Here is a 27,808-nt window from a genome sequence, read left to right on the forward strand (position 1 = left end):
CATGATCTCATGAATTCACTGCTATCATGCAAACTCACTAGCATAACATGTTTAGCATGTGACACATTGTGGTTCCTACATATTACTTATGTAATATTTGTCCTTTATAAAAGGTGAATAAACAGTTTGGGTTAAAAGACCGTTTCAAAAGCTTTAAGATCTGAATCCCAACCATATCTTATTAACAACAGGGCACTCTTCTTCCATTTCGCAACATTCACAAGACGAAACCCAGCTCTCTACCAAGCTCACAAGAAGTACTCAAGAAGATGATCCCTGCCTCTCTTATGGGATATCTATCTATCTATCTACACTTCACTCAAATAACATAACTTTCATACACAAGCAGTTTCGTTCTTCTGACTCTTACATCCACACAACACACATCGAACTCAACATCCAGACTTAAAATACAACTGCGGCATAATTATTCTGAAGTGTATCTTTAGGGAGACCATTTTTAATGTGTCCTTGATTGATTGATTGATTGATTGATTTATTTATCAAGAGCAAGTACACTCCCCCTTAGTTTCTGCAAAGGAAGCAGAGATCTAAAATCAGTCCTTAAGTCATGCCCCCATTATGTCACTGTGTTAAATCTGTTATAGTGTCAGGGAGGTGTCAGTGAGGTGTGCTAGATTTGTACAAGAGATACGGAGAGACAATACACATGTAGGACTACATTTTAGTACTGTAGTTTGCTGTGATTATGTCATTCAACAGTTAACATACACACACACGAAATACGTATACATACTGTGTAATAAGTAATGCATGAATGTTTAGTTTGTTTGCACCCCTAGTAATTAAAGTGTGACCAGTGGAGGGCGTTGATCTGCAAAATAATGAGTCATCAAACGTTTTAGGCTATTCATTATTAAAATAAAGAATATGAACTAAAATTACCGCTATGTAGCCTTAACATTGGAACCACTTCAGAATAGACTCCAGCTATGACGGTGACTTGAAAAATATGGAATATTGATTTTCTGTCTCTAGTTTTAAGGATAAATATTTTAGCATTCAAAGGACAACTGCAATATTATTTCTAATCAAATGGAGGAATAAGAGAAAGGCTAAATGAAAGTGTGGTGTCTGTCCTGTGTTCCTGATTTGAATGTGAACCTACTATCGAGATGCGCAGCCTATTGGGACTGTCCCAGTCGGCATTGAACACGCCTCCCGCCACCCGTCGTCAACTAATGTATTCCATTTCCAAGACGTCAAAGAGTCACAGAGCCAATACACCGACCTACCGACGTGCAATAATCCGCAAAGGCAACACACGGAGGAGTGTACATTTGTTTTAGAGCCGTGGACTATTCAAAAGCTGGGACCTAGGGTGAAGTTGGACTGCTACAGGAGGAATCCCTAGTAAGTGAAGTGTTTTGTTTATTTAGTAACTACAAATACTCCATGGGATCAATAAGCGACGATAGAGTGGCTGTGCGGTGACAGGGGTAAACAGAGCCCCCCAAGAAAGAATTGGATGCATTATTTGTAATTTCAGAAAGAAAATGAATATAACAAAAATGGAAAATAATAGAAAAGCCAAGTGCAATAGACTATGAAACTGTATCCAGTGTGCACTGTTTTTGTGTTGTATTTAAGCTCTTCTTGTAGACCCACTTTGACCCCCATTCTCCTGTATCAAGACCATAACATGATGACCAGAATAGAGAAAAATATTATCCATGCATGACTAATACTTACTTTATGGATGGAGAAAATGTATCCTGTCATTTGAGTAAAATATAAATGTGACACATTCTATTTGACTAGCATGAAATATATTTGAAAGGCTGTTTTTGTTTGTTTGACATTAATAAATGATACTCCCAGAACAACAAAGGACTGTCTGATTGTCCACAATATAGTTGCTAGGCTACAGATTAGTTACGTTATTATTACACAATTATTACCTAGTTTCTATTGAAACCAATAACATTTTGCACATTTTCTGTTCCTAAATCAAGAGGTTGGGGTATTCAAGGAATAGAAACTATGAGCTCCATTTGGACCACACCTCTGCCAGATTGTACAAAATGCCATTCCATGCAGGTTTAATTTCACACATTTGGACAGTATTACAGACCAGGGTCCCGATCCACTGTGGAAAAGGAACTCAGTATTGCAATGGATGTGAATGTAGACTAGCAGGTGCATGGAGGCTCCCATACCCTTGTCTTGTCCATGTACATTGTTTTCCCTACCCCCAGACAGACGCATCTATGGAAGCCAGAGGTTTGAGGTTGGCTGTAACCGCCTCAGTAGTGGAGAGGTGGGGGCATTGTTCACAGGGGGGCTTGCTGCTGTTGCTATGTGGATTTTAGTGCATCTGTTTGGGAGTGGTCTCTCTCATTGCTCCATATTCTGTAGAGCAGAGGTTGCTGGGGGCCAAAGACTTGCCCTAGTCTCCTGCTCTGCTCCCTCCTGCTAGGCTGCTCCTCTCTGTGCGCTTGTGGTGTGGTAGCTCTGTCGGTTTGGCTTAGATCACCTTGCTGTGCTCTACCCCTTCATCTTCCATGTATGGGTGCCACTCAAATCTGGTGGTCAGGAAAATAACTGGTGATGACCATAGGTTCCCCCCTGCTGTTACATAGACATAGTTATCACCCTGTTTTGATCCTTGTGAAATAAGGCATTCACAGTGTTTTCTGCCACCTCTATTTCCTTGAAGTTTCATCTGTGTGTCAACTATACTGAACAAAAATGTAAACGCAACATGCAACAATTTAAAAGATTTTACTGTGTTACAGTTCATAGAAGGAAATCAGTCAATTGAAATAAATAAATTAGATCCCAATCTATGGATTTCACATGACTGGGCATAGGCCCACCCACTCGGAGCCAGGCCCAGCCAATCGGAATAAGTTTTTCCTTTTATTACAGACAGTAATATTTTGGTTCAGTATATTAGCTAAGGACACAGATAGAAGGACAAACTGTAAAAGCTATCCTTAACAATCTGTGCCCTAGCACATCATCACTGACGACCTTTCTTATGAACTGATGCATATGCTGTATGTGATCAAAATAAAGGAGGAAACTGATATTTGATCTGAATAAGGGAAGAGTTGGTTAAATTTAAGCATTTTGCTATAAGCATTTCGCTACACTAACAATTAACATCTGCTAACCATGTGTATGTGACCAATAACATTTTATTTTATTTTTTATTTTATTTGGTGTGAAGCTCGATCTGTGGTCTGGCTCATTGATAATCGTGTGGCGTGTGAGTTGGGGCAATGCATGCTTTTGTTAGGAGGCCATCAGCATAACAATAGAGCATGAGAAATGAGTTTTTGAGATGAAAGAATTGAGTCCTCCAGTAAACTGTGTGTTTCTGTGGGCTGCTCTGCTCTGCAGCACTAGGCTGATGCCCACGCGTGGCAAGAACAGGCATGGGGTCCCCTGGGCCCCATTTCAGGGGGATTGTATGTATGGGCCGCCCGCCTTGCTATCAACGGAAATCACTTGCTGCTGGAGCTGCGGAACACTCGCAGGATTGAGATGAATATTCAGTTTTAGATCATGACTGAGAAACACAAATGTATTGAAAGAGCATAATAACTTGATACATTGTTTTGGTGTACTTTTCAGGAATGCAATTGTCAAATATATGATGAGATTCAGTGTAATAGCATACTACTTACTGTACATTAGATGTTTGGATCAATACATTTAGCAAGACTTATAGGATCAAAATGTTTCAGATTGATTTGTTTAACAGTCCATCTATCAAACAGAACATCTACATTTTGGGTCAGTTTCATGCACTCTCTCCTACGGCTTATGTATGCACCATAATTAAAATGTATATTAACATTGCACTACCTCTGTGTCATTGATGGATAGATCTACAACCCGATCGACCCTGCTGTGTGATGGATTAGTGAGGTGTCCCCTGACAAGGTTGAGAAATGGACTGTCATCATGTGAGGTGGGGAACGCTCTGTTCCGCCTCATTAGCTTGGACACATTCCATTATGTGGTGTTCTGACTGAAAGTGCTCCCGGTCAGATCTGTGACTGCCACTGGTCCAATGACCCTGAGCGACACCGCCGGTACCAGTGACGTGTCTCTACGGCTGGGCAAAGACAGATGTAGGCAGGGACACCTGCAGGGGCCATAGCGGTGTGTGACGCCTGGGGATGGCGATGGGGGGTATGGGGGGACACGGGTATAATTTGAGATGTGGTTAATAACAAGGATGTGGAGACAGAGGATGCAGGTATATGGGTCATTATCCTCGGTAGGTGCAGACAGAGTATGGGGGATGTTACCTGAATAGTACAGGTATGGTGGAGGTGAATGGTAATGGGCTGCTATGGGAACCCTCACTCAGTCATGTACTGGCACAGCCAGCCCTACTGCTGAGCCTCCCCACTAGGTTGACGGATGGCTTGTGTAACGTGCCTTTGGTCCTTGGTCCGTCCCTTTTTGCATGCAAACACATGACAAATAAGGCCTGTTAAGGTGCACTCAACTCTGTGTTGGTCTTGCCAGAATGCGCTGTTGGCTGTTTTCTCAGTAGTAAATTGTCTCTCCCTTCCAGCTACAGTATCAGAGTTACCTGCAGTAATTTACCCTCAGTGGCAAAATGCTGTTGGAAAAAAACAGGAGAAGAATGGTGATAGTGCTGCATCTCTCTCTCTTACATGCACGCGCGCACACAGGGAGTCATTGTGGAACATGCCACCCCTGTTTCCCGGTGTAGACCTGGATGCCAGACCAGAGCATGTAGATAAAGAAAGAGCTTTTTGTGAGAAAAAGTTTCCTGTGATTTTTACTGACAGACATGTGGCCTATGATATTTGTATTTCACTTCATGAAGAGAACTCCTTGGTCACACATCCTTTTTAGGGTTAATGTCCACATTTTATATAAGGGTCAATCTCTATCTCTTCCTGTTTTAGACGACTCTGTTTTCTCTCTCCTCTCTCTCTCCCTCTCTCTGTCCCTCTGTCTGTATGTCTGGCTCTTTGGACTGTTAAAGACATTAAACGGAAATACTCCACATTTTTATAAGGAGACTCAGGAACTTCTCAGCTGCCCTCGCAAATCACTATTGCACACTTGTCATCGCCGTGATGTTCAAGTGGGTCACAGCATAGGAGAGGTCAGTGGTGGACTAGTTCTGAGCTATGATAGTGATGTTTAAACCAGTATTAACCCTTCAGCCAGCCCGTGCACAGCAGAGAGAGGATCCTGGTGGCTTTCTGTCTCCAGTACCTCAGAGACTGGGCCTGTAGCGGGGTATTCTCTCCACTTTCTAGTCAGGGTGTCACTGAGGAGAAGCTGTCAATAGGATCAGGGACAGGGATGGATCAGGGACAGGGTCAGAGATGAGAAGGCTTGCTCCATAGCTAGGCCAGTCCCTGGTTAGTTTTCCTCCAGGGCATCCGTCATAGCCAGATCATTCACAAATTAGTTTAATTGGGTTCAAAGGGGCTTTTTTCTTATTGTGCCAATTCCAAATGATATATTTTTTTATTTAACTAGGCAAGTCAATTAAGAACAAATTGTTATTTACAATGACGGCATACACTGGCCAAACCCAGACGACGCTGGGCCAATTGTGCGCCGACCTATGGTCGGATTCAAACCAGAGTGTCTGTAGTGACAACTCTAGCACTGAGATGCAGTGCCTTAGACCACTGCGCCACTCGGGAGCCCCTTATGTATACTGTAATGTTAATTTCAAGTACATAACATACAACACTTGTAGCCTGGAAATGTGTTAAACAAGGGTTACTGTAGGTTATGTGGTTCCCTCTTGCTACCGTATATCCCCGTCTCTGATATGCTGCTAATGCTGCTCTCTGTGAATTATTCAGCAAAGTTTGTGGTAGCTTAAACGCATGGATGACTTTTACTACCAGACCTTTATGTTCGGTGACTGCGAGAGCACCGCTGAGTTGTCTAAGTCAGAAACCCTTCTAACCTAGAGTAGTGGCTCCCAAACTTTTTATAGTCCCTGGGGCGGCAGGTAGCCTAGTGGTTAGAGTGTTGGGCCAGTAACTGAAAGGTTGCTGGATTGAATCCCTGAGCTGACTAGGTAAAAATCTGTCATTCTGCCCCTGAACAAGGCACTGTTCCCTGGTAGCTGTAGGAAACTACTGGAATGATTTCCCATGGCTGCAGAGAGGTGTGGCCTTGCAGAATTCAATTCAGTTCAGATTTATTTGGATTCTTATCACCCCTTGGTATCTTTCCTAGTGGTTTAGTGATCAGATGTATTCGATTTGTCCACACAGCCTCCCTCACGCCACTGTGTGCCTGGAAGAAGCTTGCATCCTGGGGTGAACCTGCTGTCTCTTTTTTGTCCTGTTATATTGGGGTTAAGTGCTTGATTACCATAATCTGCTGAAACTGTGAATGACACATCCTACATTTTCAACTGATTTAAATGTTCTGTGTTTGGATTTCATGCTGTGCATTTTCTAATCAAAGAGTGTAGATAGAAAAAGTGAATTTAAATTGCAGTGAAATATGAAGAAGAGATTTCAAGGACTAAAAATACAGATGAAAGCAAAGAGGGAGAATAACATTTCTACATGCGGAGAAGAGAACAGGGCGAAATGTTTCATTTGGGGAACACTTTGAACTAAATGTTTTCCCCAAGGAAATCTGAGACTCTAATGTAGATAACAAAATAAGTCAGAGCTTCTTGAGGAAAGCAGAAAAATCCACTGTCATATTCACCTTCTTTGATTCACACATTGTGACATATATACTGTAGTCCCTCCCATGTTATGGGGAAATGGCAGTCTGGTTACCAGTCTTTTGAGCGAACGTTCCACTTCCTGCCACTCCTGTCATTTGCCAAAGAATTAGGATGAAATCCTCTGATCTCCTCGAGCTCATTAATGAAAGGCCAGTCTCTAGTAAATGAGGAGTGGCAAGGAGTGGCTGAACAGAGACAGCATCTAGGCTAGGGCTATGGTTGGTTAACCTCTATTTTAGTATGCAGGCAACGTCGTCACCCTGCTCAACACTTTGAATGGATCGGAGTGTAAAGGGGCACGGTTTTACTATCTACAACCAGAGATACACTCACCACATCCCTTGAGATAGTCTTTTGATGATCTTTCTTTGAAGTTCAGCACTTTTAGTCCATGAATGTGATTAGATAGTGTCTTATGCATAATTCATGCTTTGTAGTAGTAAAATCCATGTTTTTTTTCTTCTGCAACGTAACTGTAAAAATGTTCTGCCACACAAAAGGCAGTAAAACCAAATAATTACGATTATCATTAATTTCCTTTCTATAAAGCAATTGTCTGTATTATTTTCTGTTTAATAAATTCCCAAGCCTGCATATACTTCAATAATCAGTTATGTATCTCTGGAGTAAAATGCTAATTCCCTTCCATGACCTCAGTATTGCCAATAACCAAAGGTCCCATTTTAGGGGATTTCAATCTCTTATACTTAAGCCCATCTTCAATTGACTGCTTGAAGCTGTTTTTCCTGACTGTGAATCGATCAGTCCAATTTTCCTCAGGTTACATGGTCATTGTCTTCAAAACGAAGCGGCCAGTCATTCTGACTTTGAAGTCAGGCCTTTACAGAGCATAGCATTTAAAGCTTTATGCACCGTGTCTAATTGTGTGTTTTTTTTGACAGACTTTGGTGTTGGGAAGAAAGGACAAAAATGTGGTCCTAAACCACTCATATTTCCTGAGGGAAATGAGTTCTCTGTAAGATAAGACAGGTAAGATCAGCGATGTAAGGTCTCCTGTGACTACATACACGGTCACTTCAACAGCCTGCCAGGGAGTAAATCAGAGAACCAGAGACTTGTTGAGTTCTGGTTGGAAAGGTTCAGCATTCCTGTCTTTTATAGACCGTTGACTGGTGGTTTATGCTGGTCCTGTCTTCTATCCAGTCTTCCTACCAGACCCAGTCCTACCATTGTTGGTCTCTAAACTTCAATCAAGCTCAAACGTAGACAATCAAAACCAGCTTCTCATAGTTGAACTCATTCTTAAATGGAGTACTGTACATTTCTTCATTCTCCTGGGGTTCACCAAAGAAGGGGTACCTAATTCAACCTTTAAAGTCAGCAGTCCATGCCCTCCCTGTGTATGTGGTGTGAAAAGTTTTGAGCCAGGGTGGTTTGTGCCGTCCCTAGTACCTCTATTAAGACAAAAGAGATGAAAAAGAAAACAGTCACCTCCAAAATCCCAATTAGCTCCCATGTTGCCTTTCAACTGGACCCACGGCTTCATGTCACCCTCAAGTTCAAGGGGATCAGATCCACCCCTGTAGCCCCTCTCTCTGAGTCTGACCCCTCTGCAGCTGTCACGGGGTACATTATCCCCCCGTCAGCCTCAGTCACAGTCACCCCTCCTCTCCTCGTGGACCCGGTCCCGTATCAAAAACTTCACACGTCTTAGCCACCCTTCAAAGAGATTTGGTGTACTGCACCCTCTGTTTCTCATGCAGGGGCTTTAGCCCCTTCACAGGCCAGCCAAACAATGTGGGAGAGCTGGTATGTCCCAGAGGAGGGGGGCGACGGGCTGACTGCACCTCTCCTAAGCCCCCTGCTAAAGCATTATGTGTAGGATAGGAGCACTTGTACGTCACATCACACTGGGACGCAAACATGGATGCCTGTCTCACTGACTGATCGATAGGCAAGGCCCATGTACATGTAAACTGTGGTAAGAGAGGGGGGAGTTGAGCACTGTGTAGAATAGTAGAGAGAGAGAGAGATGAAAGGGAGGGTCTCATTGTGATCCTTAAAGTGGTACAGTTAAAGTCAAGTGGTCCAGTTTGTACAGTAGATGGAGACCTCCATTGTGAGTTGTATTGACCTCCCAGGGAGCTTTTCCTGTTTGCTTGGTAGCCACCCTACATTGTGTGGTTTACGGTACACAAACAGCATGTACCACGTGAGTTGTTATGACGGCTTCTGTTTCAATGTTGGCATTCCTATAGCCTTTGTTTAATTCTGCTCATATTTGCTTTGAAATGAAAGGCTTTTTTGGTGGTCACTTTATGATCTTTTATTTATTGTATTCATATTTATAGGCTATGTGTATGTCGTAGAGATAATTCAATACTAAAGCACACCCACATTTATTTTTATTTGGACTCAACACAAGCCATGTTTTGCCGTGAATAAATGCAGGCAAATTGACAAGCTTTGTTTGAAAGAAAAACTCCAGCTACAGGCCAGAAACCACAGAATGTTGGGAGAAAGGTCATTATTCTGAAATGTGGAAAATTACACTAATTATGACAATTGCTCGCTTGGTATTTGTTACATGATGTCATGACAGGGTTTGAGTTAATCTGATTTATGTGGGCCTAAATACTTTAATGCATTCCTTTTAATGGGATAAAGTTGAAAGGAAATTAAGCTTTAATCACATTGCACTTGGACCAATCCCTTGCAGTAAGACTATAACTTTGGGACACATTTGAATGTTCCCTGCTCCTTTAAATAGAGTGGTGTCCTATATTATCTAAAGTAAATAACTAGCCTGCTCACTAGCAATTGAATGGCACATAGTGGCAAATACAGCCACACAAATAAACATTGACTATAATGACTATAACTGTTGAGGCATACAGTCCATTGAGTCTTCATTTGATCCAGCTTCTCTTTCCTGCTGTTATATTATTACAGTCCCAGACTATTTCAAACTACTGTGCAAATCTGCACTATCCCGTAGTTTATGTCTATCATAAGTGTGACTGCAGTCTGAGGTAGTGTTAAAAAATAAATAATTGACTTACGTCGGTTCAATTATTTGAATTCCATTTCGTACGTTTTTCTTCTGAGCTCATTGCACACATTGCACAGTTTCTCTAAAGACAAATCAGATCCAGCCTGAGCTGTGTGATGTAGTAGGGAGTTTTAGTTTCTAACAGGCCAATATTCGACATAGTTTAGCGCATAAAACGTGGTAATTAACTACAACGACCATAATCCATTGCGCATCTACTTGTCCAGTCTTGTGTTTCTTTTACGCCTGCTACTGAAAAGACAGAAGAATGTGTGATCGTGAAGGGATATAGAGAGCAGCTGTTGCTTCAGAATGTATCTCTACCTGAAAATACATGATCTAAGTGATTGATAGTTGGTGTTCTGCAGTCATAAAAGTATGCCTTATTTACTTTGAAGAACTACAAGAACTTTGAAGAACTATAGTGATTTTGTCAGACAGCATAAGCAGCAGCTCTATAGAGACGAGAGGATGACTTGGAATGAAATAATACAATCCTCAAATGAAACAAATGTAATAGACACAACGTCTGAAATACTTTATTAAAATAAAATAATGTGAATAAAAGATGGGAAATAAGTCATAAGCAGTAATGGGCAGTCACTACCATCATGTGACTTTTATTCATTGTTTTATTCTGTCTTGCTACAACATTCAACCCAAATAATCAAAACCGAAATCCAAAACTGTGATTATTGTTTAGTAATCGAACCAAACCAACATCAAAATGGACTAATAGCCAGATCCCGTGTCATGTTAAAGCCAAGGGAAAGTGCAATACGTTTTTTATCTACACAGGCAACATTCCGCTGCTTTATTATTGTACAGTGGACGCCCTTTTATTCCTGACCATGGCATTTTCTGGCAGTAGCCAGCAGCCTGTTCCCCCCCGTGAGTACCAGCTACATGGTTAATCCTCTGGATCTTCATATGCGCCAAACCGTCGAGATGGGGATTAAAAAATTATACAGCTGACTTGGAGCACTTCAAAAGAAAACTGCTGGATTAGGGTTGTGCTGGTCGCATGTAGGATTTCAATTAGCCAGCCAGTGATTCTGATCCGACTTGACTCCGACTCCCAAGTCCCAGTGTAAGTCCCAAATGATACCCTATTCTCTACATAGTGCACTACTTTGACCCGTGCCCTGTGGGCCCTGGTCAAAAGTAGTGCACTATATAGGGAATAGGGTGCCATTTGAGATGTAACCACAGGCTTTGTGGGATAGACTACCAGAGGGCCAGGGGCATCGTTGGCTGCTGCCATATGGCAAATAATAAGAGCGGACAGTCCATGTTGATGAAGCATTGTCTCGTTTTGTTTTGCCACTTTTGAATCAATGGGAGGCTTGGGCTTTGTCTCGACTGCGGTTGTCAGCCCTGCATTTAATCAGCTTTACTTTGTTTCTCTGAATCGTCCTGAAAGAATGGCATAATTGGATTTGTTAAGGGACAAAAGGTATGCATACTGTATAGATTTGTCAAGCTTTTTTTCAGTTGTGCAGGCAAGTTCTGACAAACCTCTCCTACTGTAGCATACTGTAGCTTTCTATGTTATATTTAAGCAATAAGGCCAGAGGGGGTGTGGTATATGGCCAATATACCATGGCTTAGGGCTGTTCTTAATCACGACACAATGTGGAGTGCCTGGACACAGCCCTTAGCCATGGTATATTGGCCATATATCACAAATCTCCGAGGTGCCTTATTGCTATTATAAACTGTTTACCAATGTAATTAGAGCAGTAAAAATAACTGTTTTGTCATACCCGAGATATACCACGGCTGTCAGCCAATCAGCATTCAGGGCTCGAACCACCCAGTTTATAATATTTTATACCACTCTGCTGCCCAGGTACAACGCTGTTGAAATGTGCACTATTAAAGGCCCGCAGCACGGAAAGAAAAGCTTGCAGCAAGAACCTCAATATGATTATATATATTTTTAAAAAAGCTGTTGTTACATCAGTTACATTACCAGCTAAAAATATTGTAATCAGATTACTGGTACTTTTGAAAAACCAAATGATTACTTATTGGATTACTTTTAAATTCAGAAAGGATGTTTAAAAAAAAAGACATTATGACATCTTTCATTTTTTTCAATGACATTCAATTCAGTGTTGAAAAAAAGGTGCAAGTCAGTGACCACTATGATGACACACCAAATGTGTTTGATGAATCATTTTTGTCTTCTTCTAATGCCTCTTAAGGGAATGTAATCCAAAAGTAACTGAAAGTAGTTAGAAAGTAATCCAAAAATTACATTACTGATTACAATTTTGGACAGTAACTAGTAACTGTAACGGGTAACATTTAGAAAGTAACCTACCCAACCCTGCTCACCACTCTCCCCTCCCATACCTCTCTTCCTCCCTGTCCAACCAATTCTCCCTCCCTCTTTTTCTGAATCTGGTCAGACCAGTTCTCAGAGTCACTAGACTGCTGGTGATTTGCATTTCTCTCTCTCTCAGAAGGGAGGAACCATTATTCACAGGTCATTGCTCAGCCCAGGAGATTGTGTTGCGGGCCACAGATTGCCTTACCCTGCTGGCATCCTCTCAGAGAGGGACTCCTGCTGCTCTCACCCACAAGGAGGCTCAGGCCCAAGCATTTTGGGTTGGGCTTCAGAGTAATATGAACGTTAGGTCTTACTTTGGCACTGACCTGAAAGAAGATTGGGATGGGATGACTTTGCGTCATCCTCCCTCGAGACAACAAGGTATACTATGCAGCCAGTTGTAGAGAGGCAAGGCAGATTTAATTCTGTTCTTAATTTGTTATGTGCATCTGTAACGAAATGAAACATTGGTAAGACTGGATAATATTGTTGTTTCTAATCTTCTTTATTAGCCCAGCACCTATGTTTTTAAGGATGTGCGTATGACCACAAACTTTTCTGTAGACTGGATAATATGTCACCAAATGTGTAGAAGTTGGTAAAGGATTATAAACATGCTAGTAGTAAGAACCGGTAGTTCTTTGATTCGTTGAGAGTCACACGTGGAGAGGTTTGAAGCACTGTTGTTGTGTGATGAATGGGGTTAGTTTTCCCTCCTCCGATATCCAGTTGAAGCAGTGTTGTTGTGTGATGAATGGGGTTAGTTTTCCCTCCTCCGATATCCAGTTGAAGCAGTGTTGTTGTGTGATGAATGGGGTTCGTTTTCCCTCCTCCGATATCCAATTGAAGCAGTGTTGTTGTGTGATGAATGGGGTTCGTTTTCCCTCCTCCGATATCCAGTTGAAGCAGTGTTGTTGTGTGATGAATGGGGTTCGTTTTCCCTCCTCCGATATCCAATTGAAGCAGTGTTGTTGTGTGATGAATGGGGTTCGTTTTCCCTCCTCTGATATCCAATTGAAGCAGTGTTGTTGTGTGATGAATGGGGTTCGTTTTCCCTCCTCTGATATCCAATTGAAGCACTGCCGTTGTACAGTATGATGGATAGGGTTTATGAATGATAATCATTTTTCCCTCCTCCAATATCCACAACCATGTGGAGCTATTCATTACTCACCTGGGGCCATGTGGGGCACTGAAAGGGATCTTACGAGTAATAAATGCTGCTTTTCTTCATTACTACCCCATTGACCTCTCTCACAGCAGGCACACACACACAGACACTTCCTGGCTAATTAAACTTAAGCACTCCCAGACACACACCCTTTGCGTTTGCATTTAAAGCCACAATCCTGAATCAGTGGTCGGTTGCCACAAACTGCTATTTTGTCAAACTGAAAGGGAGGGGTTTGGAAAATGGGACCACTTTCAAATTCATTAAAGGCCGGAGTGATGCTTTTCCATTTAACCTGTCACCTCAGAGTGAGATTCACCATCTTGTGGAATTGATAGCAAGAGAGAGTGAAAAATATTACACAGACAAATAAGTAAGGAGAGACAAACAAAAAAATGAAACCGTCACGCGGTGTTAGAAAAAGAGAAAAGATGGATTCTGTCTAGGTTCCTCCTCTTCTCCTTCAACAGTGATTACCTCTATGGCTATGCCAACTGCCAAACAACAGTCTATCAGCCCGCCCTTCAGACCTGTTAAAGAAAAGAGAAGATTCTAAATCTAAATACAAACAAAAGACCACAGCTTCCATTTGCACTGCGCGCCAAAAGGCATGAAGGCTTTGACGACAGGTGTAGCTTATGGCAGACATCCTGGCAGAGGTTTAGAGAGGCTGGTACGATTGAAGTTGTTCCACTCCAAGCATTTCCTGACTGAAAGGTTGACATGCATTGGAAGGTTGCCTTTCTGAACCACCCATTAATTATTGTCTTATGAAAAAAAATATGAGAAACATTTTAACGATTTTCTATGAACTGTGTCTGATCAAGGATTGATGCTTATCTCACGTTATTAATGCATGAATCAAAGAGGAATCTGTCACTGTAAAAAACTTCCAAGTGCTTATTCCAACACAGATGAAGACATGGGGAGAAATGTCATGTGAAATCTGTTTTCTTGAATAATGGCACAGGTTGTGGGAAGTTTTTAGCTAGTTTTAAATTTGGCCCTGATTTTGTAGGCGATTCCTTTTGTAATTCCATTATCCGTTTGAAGTCTGTAAATAAACTATTTTGGAGCAGTCTCGATCATTGTCCATTTCTGTCAGAGTCTTGTCCATTTGTTTCCTCCAAAGTCAAGTGAGGCACCTGCTGACACATACATGGCTTAGCATGTAACATGTAATACTAGACTCCTCACAGAGAGATAGAGGTACCTTAGCATGTTAAATATGAATCCTCACAGAGAGATGAAGGTAAATAAGATGTCCTTTAGCTTCTGGGTTGACACCTGCAGAGTTGAAATAAGACCGTTGTCCCCACTCCCAATGTCAATGGGATACCTGTCTGTTTGTGTCCTTTAGCTTTCTCCCCATTCATAAAAGAGCTATTATTTTGCAATCCCCAGAGTAAAGGTTGAGGCAGAGGTTAGTCTGGTGAATATCAGAAACACTCATCTGATCTGCCTCATCAGCCCTGTGATCAGTCAATAGTTTTTGAGGCTGGTTTTAGCAGTTCAACAGTCCTCTTAAGGACTTCATGTGCTACTGAGAAAGTGGTTCCATCTGTTAAAATAATGGAATTAATAAATTACTGAACACTCCAAAACTGGTGAATCCTGGAATTGCGGAATTTTTCTAAATAAATGGTCTAAAAATATTTGTATAAAGGATGCCCGTTTGACCTGTTTATACATTATGTATTAGTGCAGTATTTTATACAACAGGTCTGTCAAAGTTATCCTAGCATTGCAGATTATCATTCTTGGTCCATCCAAGACTAGTCTTCATGTATTTGTCTGTTTCATTTATTTGTCTCTCTACCTGTTATAGTAGCAGGAAAAGGAAACAGGAAATGGGTCAGGGTTCCTGCTGGTTGATATGTACACTTCTCTCTTTTGGTCTCTCCCTGAATACACTGTGGAGCTTTTGCCATGATAACAATCTCTGGGAGGAAACTCAATGCAGTCCACCGTGGCTACAGAGTGCCACAGCGCCTTGTCCAGGGGGTCAGAAGGTAGAGCATTACAAGGGGCCATGACTCTGCACAGCTTCTGGGCATATGTTGTGTTTTGTGGTAGTGGTTTTCCTGGCATCACATTGAAGGTAGAAATTGCAAGTATTATGTGTGTGCATGAGAGCCGTAATGAACAAGTATACTTGAAAGAAGTTGAGAGACACTGATTCAGGTGTTGAATATAACAAATTATAATAAAACAATCCCCCTACCCATGACCAACCCCTCGTGATTTCCCTTTGCACTTTGCAGTGGGGCGTTGCCAATGTTCATGTTATCCTATTTACAGTTACTGTAACACAGCCATCAACGTGTTTTAGATGCATTATTATGGCCAAACCGGATGGGATGTTATGGTCTGGAGCTTGAAGCACTTTACCTTAACAGATGACCATACAGGGTTCACTCCAGTCATCCACAGGTTAGTGTGCTGCTTAAGGGGAGAGTGTGGTTGTAGAGATTAGGTCAAGAGTGAAGTTCAGGCTCGATTTCCGCAGTTCAGCAAATTCAGCACATTTTTTGAATTCTCTTTTTTTCCTGACAGCTTTGACAACCTATGTTAGAGTTTTGTCTTGTAGTATTAAATATCCACTCCAGCTCCCTAGCACCTCATTTATCACCTGATTTACTTAACAAAAGGCACATCTCAATAAGGCGGTTCAGGTATCCTCATGACATAGCACAAGTGGGGGGGGGGCTTTCCTCTTTTGTCCTCTATTGCTCCTATATTGTTCCCGCAAGCAAGCGGGGAGGCAGATGACATCAGAGTGAACCATCAGACAACTCTTTGAATTGCCAAACCCTTGAATTTTGCAATTGTGTCTTACAAAACCCTATTCTGCTCTATTAGTGTACTTTACTGTATCTATACTTGTGGAATATCGTTTTTCAACAGGAAAAGTAAAAAAATATCAGTACTTTGTCTAGGCCTATATCAGTTGACTGAACACACTTGTTCTCATCGTGATGGCTCTGTTGCAACGTGTACTCTTCATTATTGCTTATTCTATTCAAATCAAATCTTATAATTGCAGACTTACATTGAGTGTTAAGATTGTTTCATCATGCCCTAATGGTTTACATAATTTCATATGCAAAGCTAGAGCACAATCACAGCATTGTCCTATCGATTCTATCACAGAACAATCCCCACACCAAACAATTATATTGTTTTCATAAATCAGGTACCCTGCTAATAGCTCAGACTATAGTGACTGAAAATGTTTGCTCAGGGTCATTAGTTAACAAAAGAAGCTGACTTAGCATGGTAAGATAAGATAATTGTGTTTATCTCTTCAACAGCAGTGTGCAGCAAAGAAGAGAAAGTATACACACAGTACTTACTGTATGAGCCAGAGCCCAGAAAATGAAAGATGTTTTGTTTTGGTGCACTGAAAATCCAACAGTGTGTCAGTGTAGCCACACCCTGAGATAAAGATTATTTGCTCAGACTTTTAGATTTCATTGGCCCGTGTTACAATACCTTTAGCTACCTGCCTCAAGGTTCATAAACAACACAAATCCCAATCATCACTAAACACAGTAGAGCAGCTTTGTTTGATAATGAAGGTGAGGAAATTCAGAGTAAAAGGTTGTGGTGTGGCTGTGGTCTGAGATATTGCTGGTTGGTTAAATTACATTAAAGTGCTTTATCACTCCCCAGGGTGACAGAACTCTAATGGCCTTGTACACCTGTCCTTAAAGGCACAGTGCAGTCAAAAACGTGTGTTTTATACATATTTCCAGACTATGAGGTTGGAATAATACTGTGAAAATGATGAAAATCCCCTTTTAGTGTAAGAGCTGTTTGAAAAGACCAGCCTGTTTTGGTGGGATGGAATTTTGACCTGTCTGGCGACATCACCAGGTGGTAAATTAGTTAATAGACCAATAAGAAAGTTCCAAACCTCTCAGCCAATAACAGCTATTTTCAGTTCTCTCTCCCCACTCAGACCACTCTGACAGTCCTAGCCAAATTCTTGCTTGAGAAATTGCTCTTTGCTAAGAAGCTATTTTTGTTTCTTTTTGACCATTTTAATTGAAAACAATCACATTAACGTATGTAATTGTTACCCAGAAATGATTTGATATTAGGATAAAAATGGCTGCATTGGACCTTTAAAGACATCACCGGCTGATTTAAGAGGCAACGGTCCGTACAAAAGATGGCTTACAGGAGACTTCAAAGTTTAAAGTCTCAAGGCGATGCTGCTATTTGTGAGCAATATTTGATTTGGTTTGATGGAGCACTGTGAGTACATTCACACTAATCAGTTTGAGTCAGCTGACTTTGAGAGCTAATCCTAAAATTACTTAGTGAGGCTCAGAGGTAAATCCTCTAATGCCAATAAGTATCAGCTTGACTGGGGGTGTCAGATATTACCAGATGAAAATGAACTAAGTGTGAACTTCGGAGGAATTTGTTGTTGTTTCTTGCTTGCATTGATCTTAGGAGTGAGACATCTTACTCAAATGCAGTTCCTTAATCAGTTTGCTTTGCACCCTTCTCTGTGTCTTGTTGTGCCACACAAATTGCTTGAGTCAAGTATATGTGACAAATGTGTAAATGGCTCAAATTTTTCTTTAAAGAATACAACAACCAACCACAGGGCTATCCCTTGTCCCGTGGCCAGGCACTCTTCTGTATCCCTGTCAGCTCGCTCTGACAGAATGGGCCAAGGTCTTTCTCAGGGTGAGGAGAACACAATTACACTATAGCCAACCCCTACATTTCCCCCAGGGTTGATGGACGAGCCTTGTCTCCCACCTCTCAGGCTGTGTCCCGTGCTCTAGGCTCTGGAATGAGATTTTCCCAAGGGACAGAGGCCCCATCTACCCTGGCTACCTCGGACCTGTTTGGGAGACTAGGAAAAGGACACTGAATGGAAGTCAGGCCATTCTACCATTCTCTGGAAGGTCAGGGCCATTTCACCATTCTGTGGTGAAAACAAGAGTATTGGAACTCTCCTCCAATGTGACTGTGATTATTCAGACTTTCAGAGAAGTCAACATCTACCCAGAATCCCTAAGTGGGTCAACAACATGGGCCTTGGTGGTGAGACTAGACTAGACCACCGTCTCCTTCTGCTGAGGAATTCCTGAACCTAATGAATGTCACAATATTGTGTCTGGGTAAGGCTGGTTTGTCTGTATTGGGCACGTTGTGGGTAACTGGGTATTTCATTGGTCAGACCGTTAAGCAATCTTGTCTGAGAAAGTCAAGGGAGATCCTCACATAATGGTAGAACAACATGTCTTAACCTTGCTCACACAGACACACAAGGACACAGGCAATACAATATACACTACATATTAATGTAGTCATTTCACCTTTCCCCCTCTAACGTTGCCAGGGAATCCTATGTTTTGTCACTGTTAAGTCTAAAACTGTAGGCTAAGCGTAGTTCCCTTTGTTGTGATAGTGATGGTGACACATCAATCCAATGGCAGTCACCCAACATCACTATCCCTCAGGCTTTGAAGACAAAGACAGCCGCAGTGATTCTATAAGTGATCCTGAATAACTTTTGATTAAATCATATTTCCCTCTCATGTCTTGTGGTGACAAGTGTATAAGGATTTAGTTTAGAAACAAATAACAAACCAATAATATTTCAGTGAAGACTGTTTCTTTACTTGTGGTAAAAGCAGAGTTAACAGAAAATACCTGTACCTACCTATTTTTTTCCCCTTATAGAGCCCTGGAGAAGTTGATACATTGGTAAAAAATGATGTATTCTTATAAAGAATAAATTCAACTAATCAATAAGTAAATAATAATAATTTAATAAAGATGTACTTTTTATTTTCTTATTTTTTATATCATAAACAGCAAACAACAAGACACACTTATAAAACAACAAAAATACCACACCTTTTCAGTTTCCACCCACCCTTCCCACACAAAATGACAAAAACTGAAAAAAGGAACATGTAAACGATTGAAAGAAAATTGACTCTAATATCGATGACGTTGTTAGAAACATAACACTTTACAGGTACTACATGTTTGAGTTTTGAGTCATTCCTCACCCAACATGCAGCCGCTCTCCTCCTCGACTCTGCTGTTCTGTTGTCCAGGAGGCTGGGCTGCTACCCTCCTGGTCTTCTGAGGAGCCTGCTCTCTTCTCCTGGTCTTCAATTTCACAGCATTCACAACACAGACCATCCCCAGCAGGCCGCAGCCCATCAATGAAGAATACACTGTATACTGTAGAAATAGTAGTCTATGCCAAAGGGGCCTTTCTCCTCATGAATTACGAAGGTTCGAGGGCCTTATTGGTACACACAGCCTTTTATCTACCCCTTCAGCTATGACTAAACAATACAGTAGTACTCTCCACTCTCTTCCACTGACAGGTTAGAGAGGACCAGATAGATGTATGGTTGAAGTGCATTTATTTGGACATTCAGTCCTCAAGTATTGGTCAATCTTCAAACATAGTAGATTTGTCCAATATGACATTGTACCCTTGAACAGTATTTTATTTTTGTTGATCTAAGCAACCAGGACAGAGTATGATTAGAGTTAGAGCTGAGAACCGTTCGAGAATCATTTTGTGAGCAGGTAAAACTTTGGGCAGATCTCCAGCATATACATTTGGATGTAATTATTCTATTGATTTGGATGCTTCACACAGAAGTAGCTGTTTATTACTATCCCAACTGTTTGTTCATGCCTAACTCTGTTATTCATTTCTCATTGCATAAGACTGAGCAGGACCAGAATCAAGACAGCATGAGGGCTAATGAGGCATGAGAGTCTGGTCCCTGGCAGACTGACTGGTGTCATTGATCTAATGAGGAGATGTTTGACTAGGGGATAATAGATGCAGGCTGTGTCCCAAATGGGAACACGGCCTGACCAGGTTCAAAAGTAGTGCCCCACATAGGGTGCCATTTTGGATGCAGACCTAATGATGAACACTGCTCTGTTGTTTCTGGTCTGGTGGCTGATTGGAGGATGTCCAGGGCTTCAGGGCTTTCCTCTGTCTTTTCCAAAAGGGCTGGTGACTCCCATGGTCACTGTACCATGTAGTTAGGATAGGCAGTCAGGATGCTTTGATCAGAAATCCAAATCGATGGTCATTTTTAAAATATGCTTATTTTTTCTTTGAAATGAAACAAAGTAAATTGTGCAAAGTCGAACATGCTATCGCATAGACTAAAAAAAGGTAATGTAACTAAGAATTGGGTTAAATGTGTGCTCTCTTTCCTCTGCAGGTGTCCTTGTGTGATTGTCCAATCAGAGACCTGCATGTGTGAAGCCGCGGCCAGCAATGGAACCCTGGCCTGCAGTGGCCTGGGTCCTACTGCTGACGGTCATCGCTGATTGGCTGAAAACAGCCCAATCAAAGGACTTTACAGAACAGGACATCATCTACCTCCATCCCTCAAGTAAGAATCAGACTTTATTATTTCATGACCAAAAGTATTTAATAGAGTGATGGTGTCCCAGTTTCCCAGATGAGAGTGATATGCTTCTAGACATCCAATACTAATAGCGTGAAAGCTCTGTAAACTTCTTGTAACCTAATTCACTATGTCCAAAATGCAGCTGACTTGCATGGAATTGGTGTTTGTGTTGGACTAAATGTATTAAATTATTCCGACAAGCTAAGAAAATGCCCAGGGTTTGGTCTGATGCAATTTGGATGCCTTGTAGATCAGTCAGCACCTGTTATTGCACTCAGAGATCCCACTTCTGCTAACATCGTCAATGATGTGACCGGACTGCTATTATCCCAGTGACTGGGTGGGATAAAATTGAGACGGTCAGTCAGGTACCGCTGTCGGCTTTAACTGTTAATCAACTGGCCAAGCCACGTCCATATATTCATGTAGCCCAGCCCTTTCTCTCTGAGAATGTGTAAGCCTTATAAACTAGGGCTAGGGGGAGACCTTCAGCCCCTCAGTCCCCTGTAAAAGCTGTCATTAGACTGAGTCTGTTATTACAGGCCATCTCTAATGGAGGAGAGGCCCCTCTGTCTCTCTGTCTCTGTCTCTCGCTCTCTCTCTCTCTCTCTCTCTCTCTATGTCTCTCTCCCTTTCTCTTTCTCACACACACACTCACACTTTTACTGTCTTGTGATGAGACTATTTCGTTAGATGAGCCCCCTTTGCTTCTTCCATCCCTCATAACTGCTGCTCATCCCAAACCTTAATAGACTGCTCTATTCCAATTTTGACTGACCCTTAAGAGTTATGAAAAAGTCAGTCAGAGGCTATGCTACTCAGGAATAGCTGTTAGGGGTGTATATCCAGTGAGGTTGTGATCCCAAGCCAAACCAGACAGATCTACAGCTGGCACAGCAACTGCCTGCTCCCTCCCCTCTCCACCACCAGGCCAGGCTCTTTGATCTGAGGTATGGGGTCATGTGACTCCATGCATAGCTACCCGGCACAGTCAGACGCCCCACAGTCACCCATGTTGTCACTGCCTTCTGCCCTCTGCCTTCTTTTGTCTCATCCACACATTAGCCCAGCAATATTTCCACTCAGCCCCCCCCAATAGAGACACTATACTACACCGTAACTGTAAGACCAACTGCAAATGGCATAGATATCTTATTAACGTCTATTCAATATTTCCTGAATCAGTTCAGATTGAAACAATGAAACACATGATCAATAAATCTAAGGAATGCTTATGGAGAGTGACTGTTATCTTAGTTAGAATTCTAGTGGTCTGAACCGAGTCGTGACAGTGACGACCAACAAGACTCAGCTGAGGGTAACTGATTGATTGTTGTCCTTTGGCTGTCCCTGTGACTCGGGACAGAATGTTCCGGCATGGGCAGAATGTGGACACTCACTAATTGGTCCTCAGTGTCAATTAGATCATGTTCCCGAGCCACAGGAATGGTTGCTTTCCATAACAACTTGTTCTCTCTCTCCTCCCCCCTTCTCTCTCTCCCACCTTTCCTCCCTGTCTTAACTCAATGTGTACCCGTGCCAGTATAGGGCCAATGGTAAATAACTACAAGTCATGTAAGTCACATTACAGCTGGTAAATTGCTGCTCCACACCTCAAGTCCTCTTAAAGGCCTTTTTCCTAGTTTGTTAGCTCAGTAGATAAGCTAAGTTGCCTCGACATGGCCTCTGTACAACAGTCTTTTCCCCTTTTTCAGACCCCCTGCAAGTCCACTTACCCCAGTCAGTGTGCAACAAACAGACTAGGTCACTATAGGCTTCTGTAGAGGGGCATATGCTAGGTATAAGCTCCCAGATTAGGGTCTGAAACAACCCCAACTCTCCCCAGGAAGCGGGCATGTTAGAGGTCAGCCCTCCCACGTCTCAGAAACAGGTCCCCGTGTAGCCAGAGAAAAAATCTCTTAAGATCTGTGACTCTTTCATCACAGAGAGGCAGAACTCCCGGGATCAGGTTAACACCGTGCCGGCTTTCCGGGATACTGCGGGAGATATCCGTGTCAGCTCGAGGCCACCCCTCTAGTCCCAGTGGGGATTTGGTAGATTGTGTGTGTGTGTGTATATGTGTGTGTGTGCGCGCATGTGTCCGTGTCTATGTACATATGTGAGCATGTGACAGGGTGTTTGCGTAGTTGTGTGTCTGTCTTTGTGTGTGGGTGTGGGAGGGCTGCTAGGGAGTGGTAACTAACCAGACATCCTGGGAGATGGAGGGAGGGGTCATGGTCTAGCTAGCAGTGGCGAGGCAAGGCGGGATCATGGCCTGCGTCCCAAATCGCACACTATTCCCGATATACTGCACAACTTTTGACCAGAGTCCTATGGGCTACATAGTGCACTGTATAGGGAATAGGGTGCCATTTGAGATGTAGCCATGGTGATTGGCAACAAGCTTTGTGTTCTGAATGAAGTTTGCCTGACCTGCAGACCTGTAGCTATCATTGGGGAACGGTGTGGAGGAGGGGCCAATCAGATTAATCTAATGGTGTGAAACTGGAAAGACTAACAGCTTCTTCATCCGTTTGATCACAACAGATGGCCCACCATGGACATTTTCCATCCTCTGGGGACAATGCATAGAGAAGGGAGGCAGCAACTGGGCTGCATGGTATTAGTCTTAGTGTTTCACTGAGTGCATGGGGTAAACTGCACTTGGCAATATAAGTCTTTATCAGAACAAGTGTGTGTGAGAGAGCTATAGATTACTACTAGTCATAAACTATGTACAGTATGTTGGTGCAAGGACTGAGTTCCCCTCCCTAAAGTCCATGTTATAAGAGTGATTTTTGTTTTACTAATCCAAAATAACGCGTTCCATGCATTCCAAACTTATTTATCAAAAAGTTAAACCTTTTTCTGGACAGATTTCATAAACTAATACTATTATTAACCCAGCTTTTAGCATAAGCGTGCTAATCTTATTCAATGTTTCAGGACTTCTGTTCACTTAGGCTAAGCGTATGTTGGTTATGGCTGTGTGACTGGCTATGCATGTCCCAGTGCCCTGGGCATGACTCTTAATCAGTGTGTGTGTGTATGTTTCTACAGCCACTCCATTCCCAGGCGGGTTCAAGTGCTTCACATGTGACGAGGCACCTGACAACTACGAGTGTAATCGCTGGGCGCCAGACCTGTACTGCCCACAAGGTGAGTCAAACCACTAGGGAAAACCAATTTTCTTTTCAGCACCATTGATAACAACAGTATGATTTCAAGCCCTACTCATTAAGTAATAATAATATGTTAATTCTTTACTCCTTCTGCTTTCAGAGAGGACCTACTCTTACTTTGTATTTAGATTAGGCATTCTTTCCTTCTCTGAGTGCTGCCACAAAGTTGTAAATTACCGCTCTGTTCCTTCAATGGAGGCCTCGGTGTATTATTAAGTATATGTCACCCTGCTGTTGACATGTTTAGCTCATAAATAGCTAGTGAGTTAGCTTGGCTCGACCTCTATCGGACAGATTTACAGCTTGCTCTTAAAGACTAATAAGTTACTCTTGGCCTAGCCGAAAAAAAAATACACGTTCTTTGTATAAATAATAGCCTCATAGATCGTTGGATAGAGACATGCACTACTTGACCAAAACTCCCTGGAATGCTCTCTGTGATGTGGTATGATTGGCTTTCCTCCAGGTTTTATAGGTTTGATACCAAAAGTGACATACAGTCATGTATAGCTTTTGGAATATATCAGATACCGTATGGCAGAGGCTTCAATGCAGGAAAGGGTCAGATGCAGGTAGCCTATAGTGTTTTTCCCCACGACCTATGAGCAGAAAAGTACAGCTTTTCTCTCAATTCTAACTTAACTCAATATCCGTCCATGCTAAGCAAAATGTGGTAGCTACAGCAAGAGGTCAATATGTCTTATTTACTATCTTTATTCTCAACAGAGACCAGATATTGTTACACGCTTCACAAGATGGACGTGGAGGGGGACAGTGTTTCCGTGACAAAGCGTTGTGTGGCTCTGGAGGACTGCCTCTCTACTGGATGCTCTGAAGAAGACCATGAAGGAAACAAGGTGAGGAGTGGGAACAAGGGGAATAGTGTTGAGCCTAGTGTTGGGAGGTTAGAATGGCATGACGTGGGGCAAGGGTTTCTCTGGCGTAATTATTCTAGTTGACTGCGGGCATGGCATTTTTCTGACTTGGAATTTGTCAGTCATGACGTAGACCGAGGTAGATGGTGTTGTAGCCAAACTGCCGCCAACAGGGTAAAGTTTATGGTTGGATCTCAGGCTATGGTGGTGGTCAAATCTGGACTGGGGTCAGAGCCAGGGTCAGGCAACGTGAACATGGCGCTTTGTATTACGGCCCTGTCCCAGTCACCACCACTTAACTGTGCTTTTGAGTTAATCCGGAGATCCTCCAAAGTGCTCGCTCCAGATAAGATAAAGAGAAGGGTTGAAACTGCTCTCTCTCAGTAGCCTGTCATTCTAATCCCCAGTGAAAGGTGTGTGTCTTCACTACCTCGGAAGTCTGCATTATTCCCCATTGAGAGACACACAGAGAGAGAGAGAGACATAGAGGGAGGGAGAGAGAGAGAGGGAGAACAGAGAAGACGCACGCGAGTGTTGTAGCTAAGGTTTCAATTTTTCTCCTTTAGGTCTGTGCAGCGTGCTGTGAGGGCAATATCTGTAACCTTCCTCTCCCCTGGAATGAGACGGAGGCTGTGTTCGCCACCACCTCACCACTCAGCGGCACCACAGGAATCCCACAGAGCTACAGACTAATATCCTGCCTCCTTTTCCTCACCCTCCTCATCTCCAGCTATGTTTGAGAAGTGGAGAGAGATACTGACATATACAATTTTCTTTACCAGTTGAAGGCCTGATCCAACTGTTAATGTATTCAATCTAAACCTTATGGAATAGTACTCACTAAAGTTTTTGACAGTTTATTTTCCTTTTGATTAAAAAGGAATCCAGTTTTGATTCCCTTTCATCATTGTGCTTGGTTTCAATAAAATGTGCACTTAGAACTGGACACTGATACTGCTTCTAAAACACAGGCAATATGGCTGCCAATCTTGAAGGATAAAACCTAATAAACATCCCAGTATGAAATGACATAATTCTCCCCCTACCAGTCTTCTGCACAGAGACAGAAGGAGGGGAAACTGTAAACCTTGAAATGTGTTGTGGCATGTTTGGATTCGTCAGTAGACGATATACTGTAAGAGTTTCAACATTTCCCAGCGATGAGGAAGAATTGAAGAACAGCTTCAGCTTCTATGAGGACTTGTCTGGTGTAACGTTTTTATGTTTTTACATTTTCACATTTGTGAGTCAGTACCCCATGTTGTATGTTTGACACATATGTACATATACATAGTATTTATTTTTTTATGGAACATTGTTGTTAGAAGGTGAATATGTCTGTGTGAAACGTTACGCCGGTAGGTTTATATAATAGCATGTAAGTGTAGACTACATATTTTATTTTCCAGCAGGAACGGATGACATAGGCGCTGCTCATCCTTTTACGTCTAGTATGCAGAAAGTATTTTTACCGACATGGAAAGAGAGCCGGGCGCTTATCAAACAAATACTTAACCCTTTGGTGTTTCTGTTGTGGGAAGACTATTTCCTCAAAACCTAAAAAAAGGATCAAAGTTAATTACAGGTCTATTTTAGCTTCAAAATTTACCGATGATGAAAAATAAATCTGACTTTCCACATGATACAGCTACCCACATAACCTAAGTTCAGCACTTTGTTTGGCCTAGGCTTTGGAAGCTGTACTGTAACTGTAGGACAAATAGAATGTTTTTATGTCTCATCATTGCAGTTTTAGTGAGAGGCAACAATAAATGACTTACTTTGTGCGCACACAATTAATTACTGACACTACGTGCTCTTCAGGAGACTTTTTCTCACAACTGTTTTAATGTTTTTGTACGTTCTTGTGACATGTCCCTCTGATGTTTGTACTGTGCTCTGTTCTGTGACATGTTTCTCATCCATCACTCTCTGTTGGCGGTGTGGTCGCCTGGCCCGGCGAGAAAAATGCAGAGTTAGCAAATACAGTGTTATTGTTCTCCAGGATTTCTGATTTATTTAGGCTGACCGCCCGAGACATAAAGGAGACTGGTCACTTCCCCCCTCCAGACCTGGGTTCATTTACTATTTTAAATCATCGTTTGGCTTAATGGACCAATAGAATAGTCCCAAAATGGCAAACCATGCTCATATAGTACTTCAGGCAGACTAAAGCAAACGATCAAAGTATTTGAAAGATTTCAAATAGTATCTGAACCCAGGTCTGCCCTCCTCCCTCCCTCCCACACTGTCTGTTCAGTAGGACTCCAGCCAAACAGCAAGAGGAAGACAGTGAAGCATGATTTACAGAAAGCAAACATTTTTACCTACTGTAGTTTGCTCTGTTAACATTTTATAAATTACATTTCGTTTTTTATGGGGTAACATAAGGGCTATAACATGTTGTGTCCCTTTAAACCAATCAGGCAATACTAGATTTTCCCTTTAAAATATTTTGCCGGGACTTTTGTACTGTGACCTGAATGCCAACATATCATGCCAGATGTTGCCTTAACTCATTCTAAATAAATGCTGTACAATTCATGGAAGAAGTGCATGATCTTATCAAGTCATGTGCCAATTGATGTTATGTAAATATCATCTCCGTTTGTATATGCAATGTCTTTGTACATAATTGTATATATAGATGTGAAGGACTTTGTAACTTCATATTAAAGATGAAGACATGACCACTTAGCCAATGGTGTATGAGATAAGTGTTATTTGAGTGACTCAAAAATACTACTGTGATGCTGGATACCATATTCAACCAATGGTCTGACCAAACTAGGCCTGAATACCCATTTTTGTTTATACTATCAGACAAGAGAATCAGCACGCTATTTCACTTAAGTTAAACAGTTGAATGCTTCGCTCTCACCATAGTAGGAATCAGTGGGTGATTCCTTTGTCAGGATCATTTGATAGATGTTACATTATTTATAATGCTGCTGCATGCCATTACTATTTAGGTCCCACAAAAAGATTTCACCGTTATTCCCCTGTTTTCCAGTCGTCCTTTTCCCACAGATTGCAGAGTTTCCAGCAACTGCAGCCCAAGCCCTAGCGTGA

The 27,808-nt window shown here is 42.0% G+C and overlaps 1 protein-coding gene and 1 long non-coding RNA gene across 3 annotated transcripts; one reads left to right on the plus strand and one right to left on the minus strand.

Annotated features, from left to right (window-relative positions):
- The first annotated feature begins 995 nt into the window (after positions 1-995).
- Positions 996-27,433, plus strand: LOC115160852 (ly6/PLAUR domain-containing protein 6). Of its 2 annotated transcripts, none has more exons than XM_029711332.1 (5): positions 996-1,374; positions 20,488-20,661; positions 23,740-23,838; positions 24,588-24,718; positions 25,303-27,433. In XM_029711332.1, exons 2-5 carry the CDS (start codon positions 20,544-20,546, stop codon positions 25,474-25,476), a joined length of 522 nt encoding a protein of 173 aa, XP_029567192.1. In that variant the 5' UTR covers positions 996-1,374; positions 20,488-20,543; the 3' UTR covers positions 25,477-27,433. The 2 variants fall into 2 exon arrangements, with proteins under 2 accessions (XP_029567192.1, XP_029567193.1); XM_029711333.1 differs by lacking the exon at positions 996-1,374 and adding an exon at positions 12,110-12,462.
- LOC115160853 (uncharacterized) lies at positions 26,579-27,808 on the minus strand. The gene is made up of 2 exons (XR_003869130.1): positions 27,618-27,808; positions 26,579-26,687 (listed from the first exon to the last, which is right to left on the minus strand). It is a non-coding gene; the product is annotated as an uncharacterized LOC115160853 (long non-coding RNA).

The sequence above is a fragment of the Salmo trutta genome, chromosome 24 (assembly GCF_901001165.1).
Source record: "Salmo trutta chromosome 24, fSalTru1.1, whole genome shotgun sequence".
Lineage (NCBI taxonomy): Eukaryota > Metazoa > Chordata > Actinopteri > Salmoniformes > Salmonidae > Salmo > Salmo trutta.

Bases quoted from the DNA above. Each gene is read 5' to 3' on its own strand.
- LOC115160852 (XM_029711332.1), top strand. From the start codon at position 20,544: ATGGAACCCTGGCCTGCAGTGGCCTGGGTCCTACTGCTGACGGTCATC. The intron at 23,839-24,587 runs GTGAGTCAAACC...TATTCTCAACAG, and splicing joins AGACCTGTACTGCCCACAAG to AGACCAGATATTGTTACACG. The intron at 24,719-25,302 runs GTGAGGAGTGGG...TTTCTCCTTTAG, and splicing joins AAGACCATGAAGGAAACAAG to GTCTGTGCAGCGTGCTGTGA.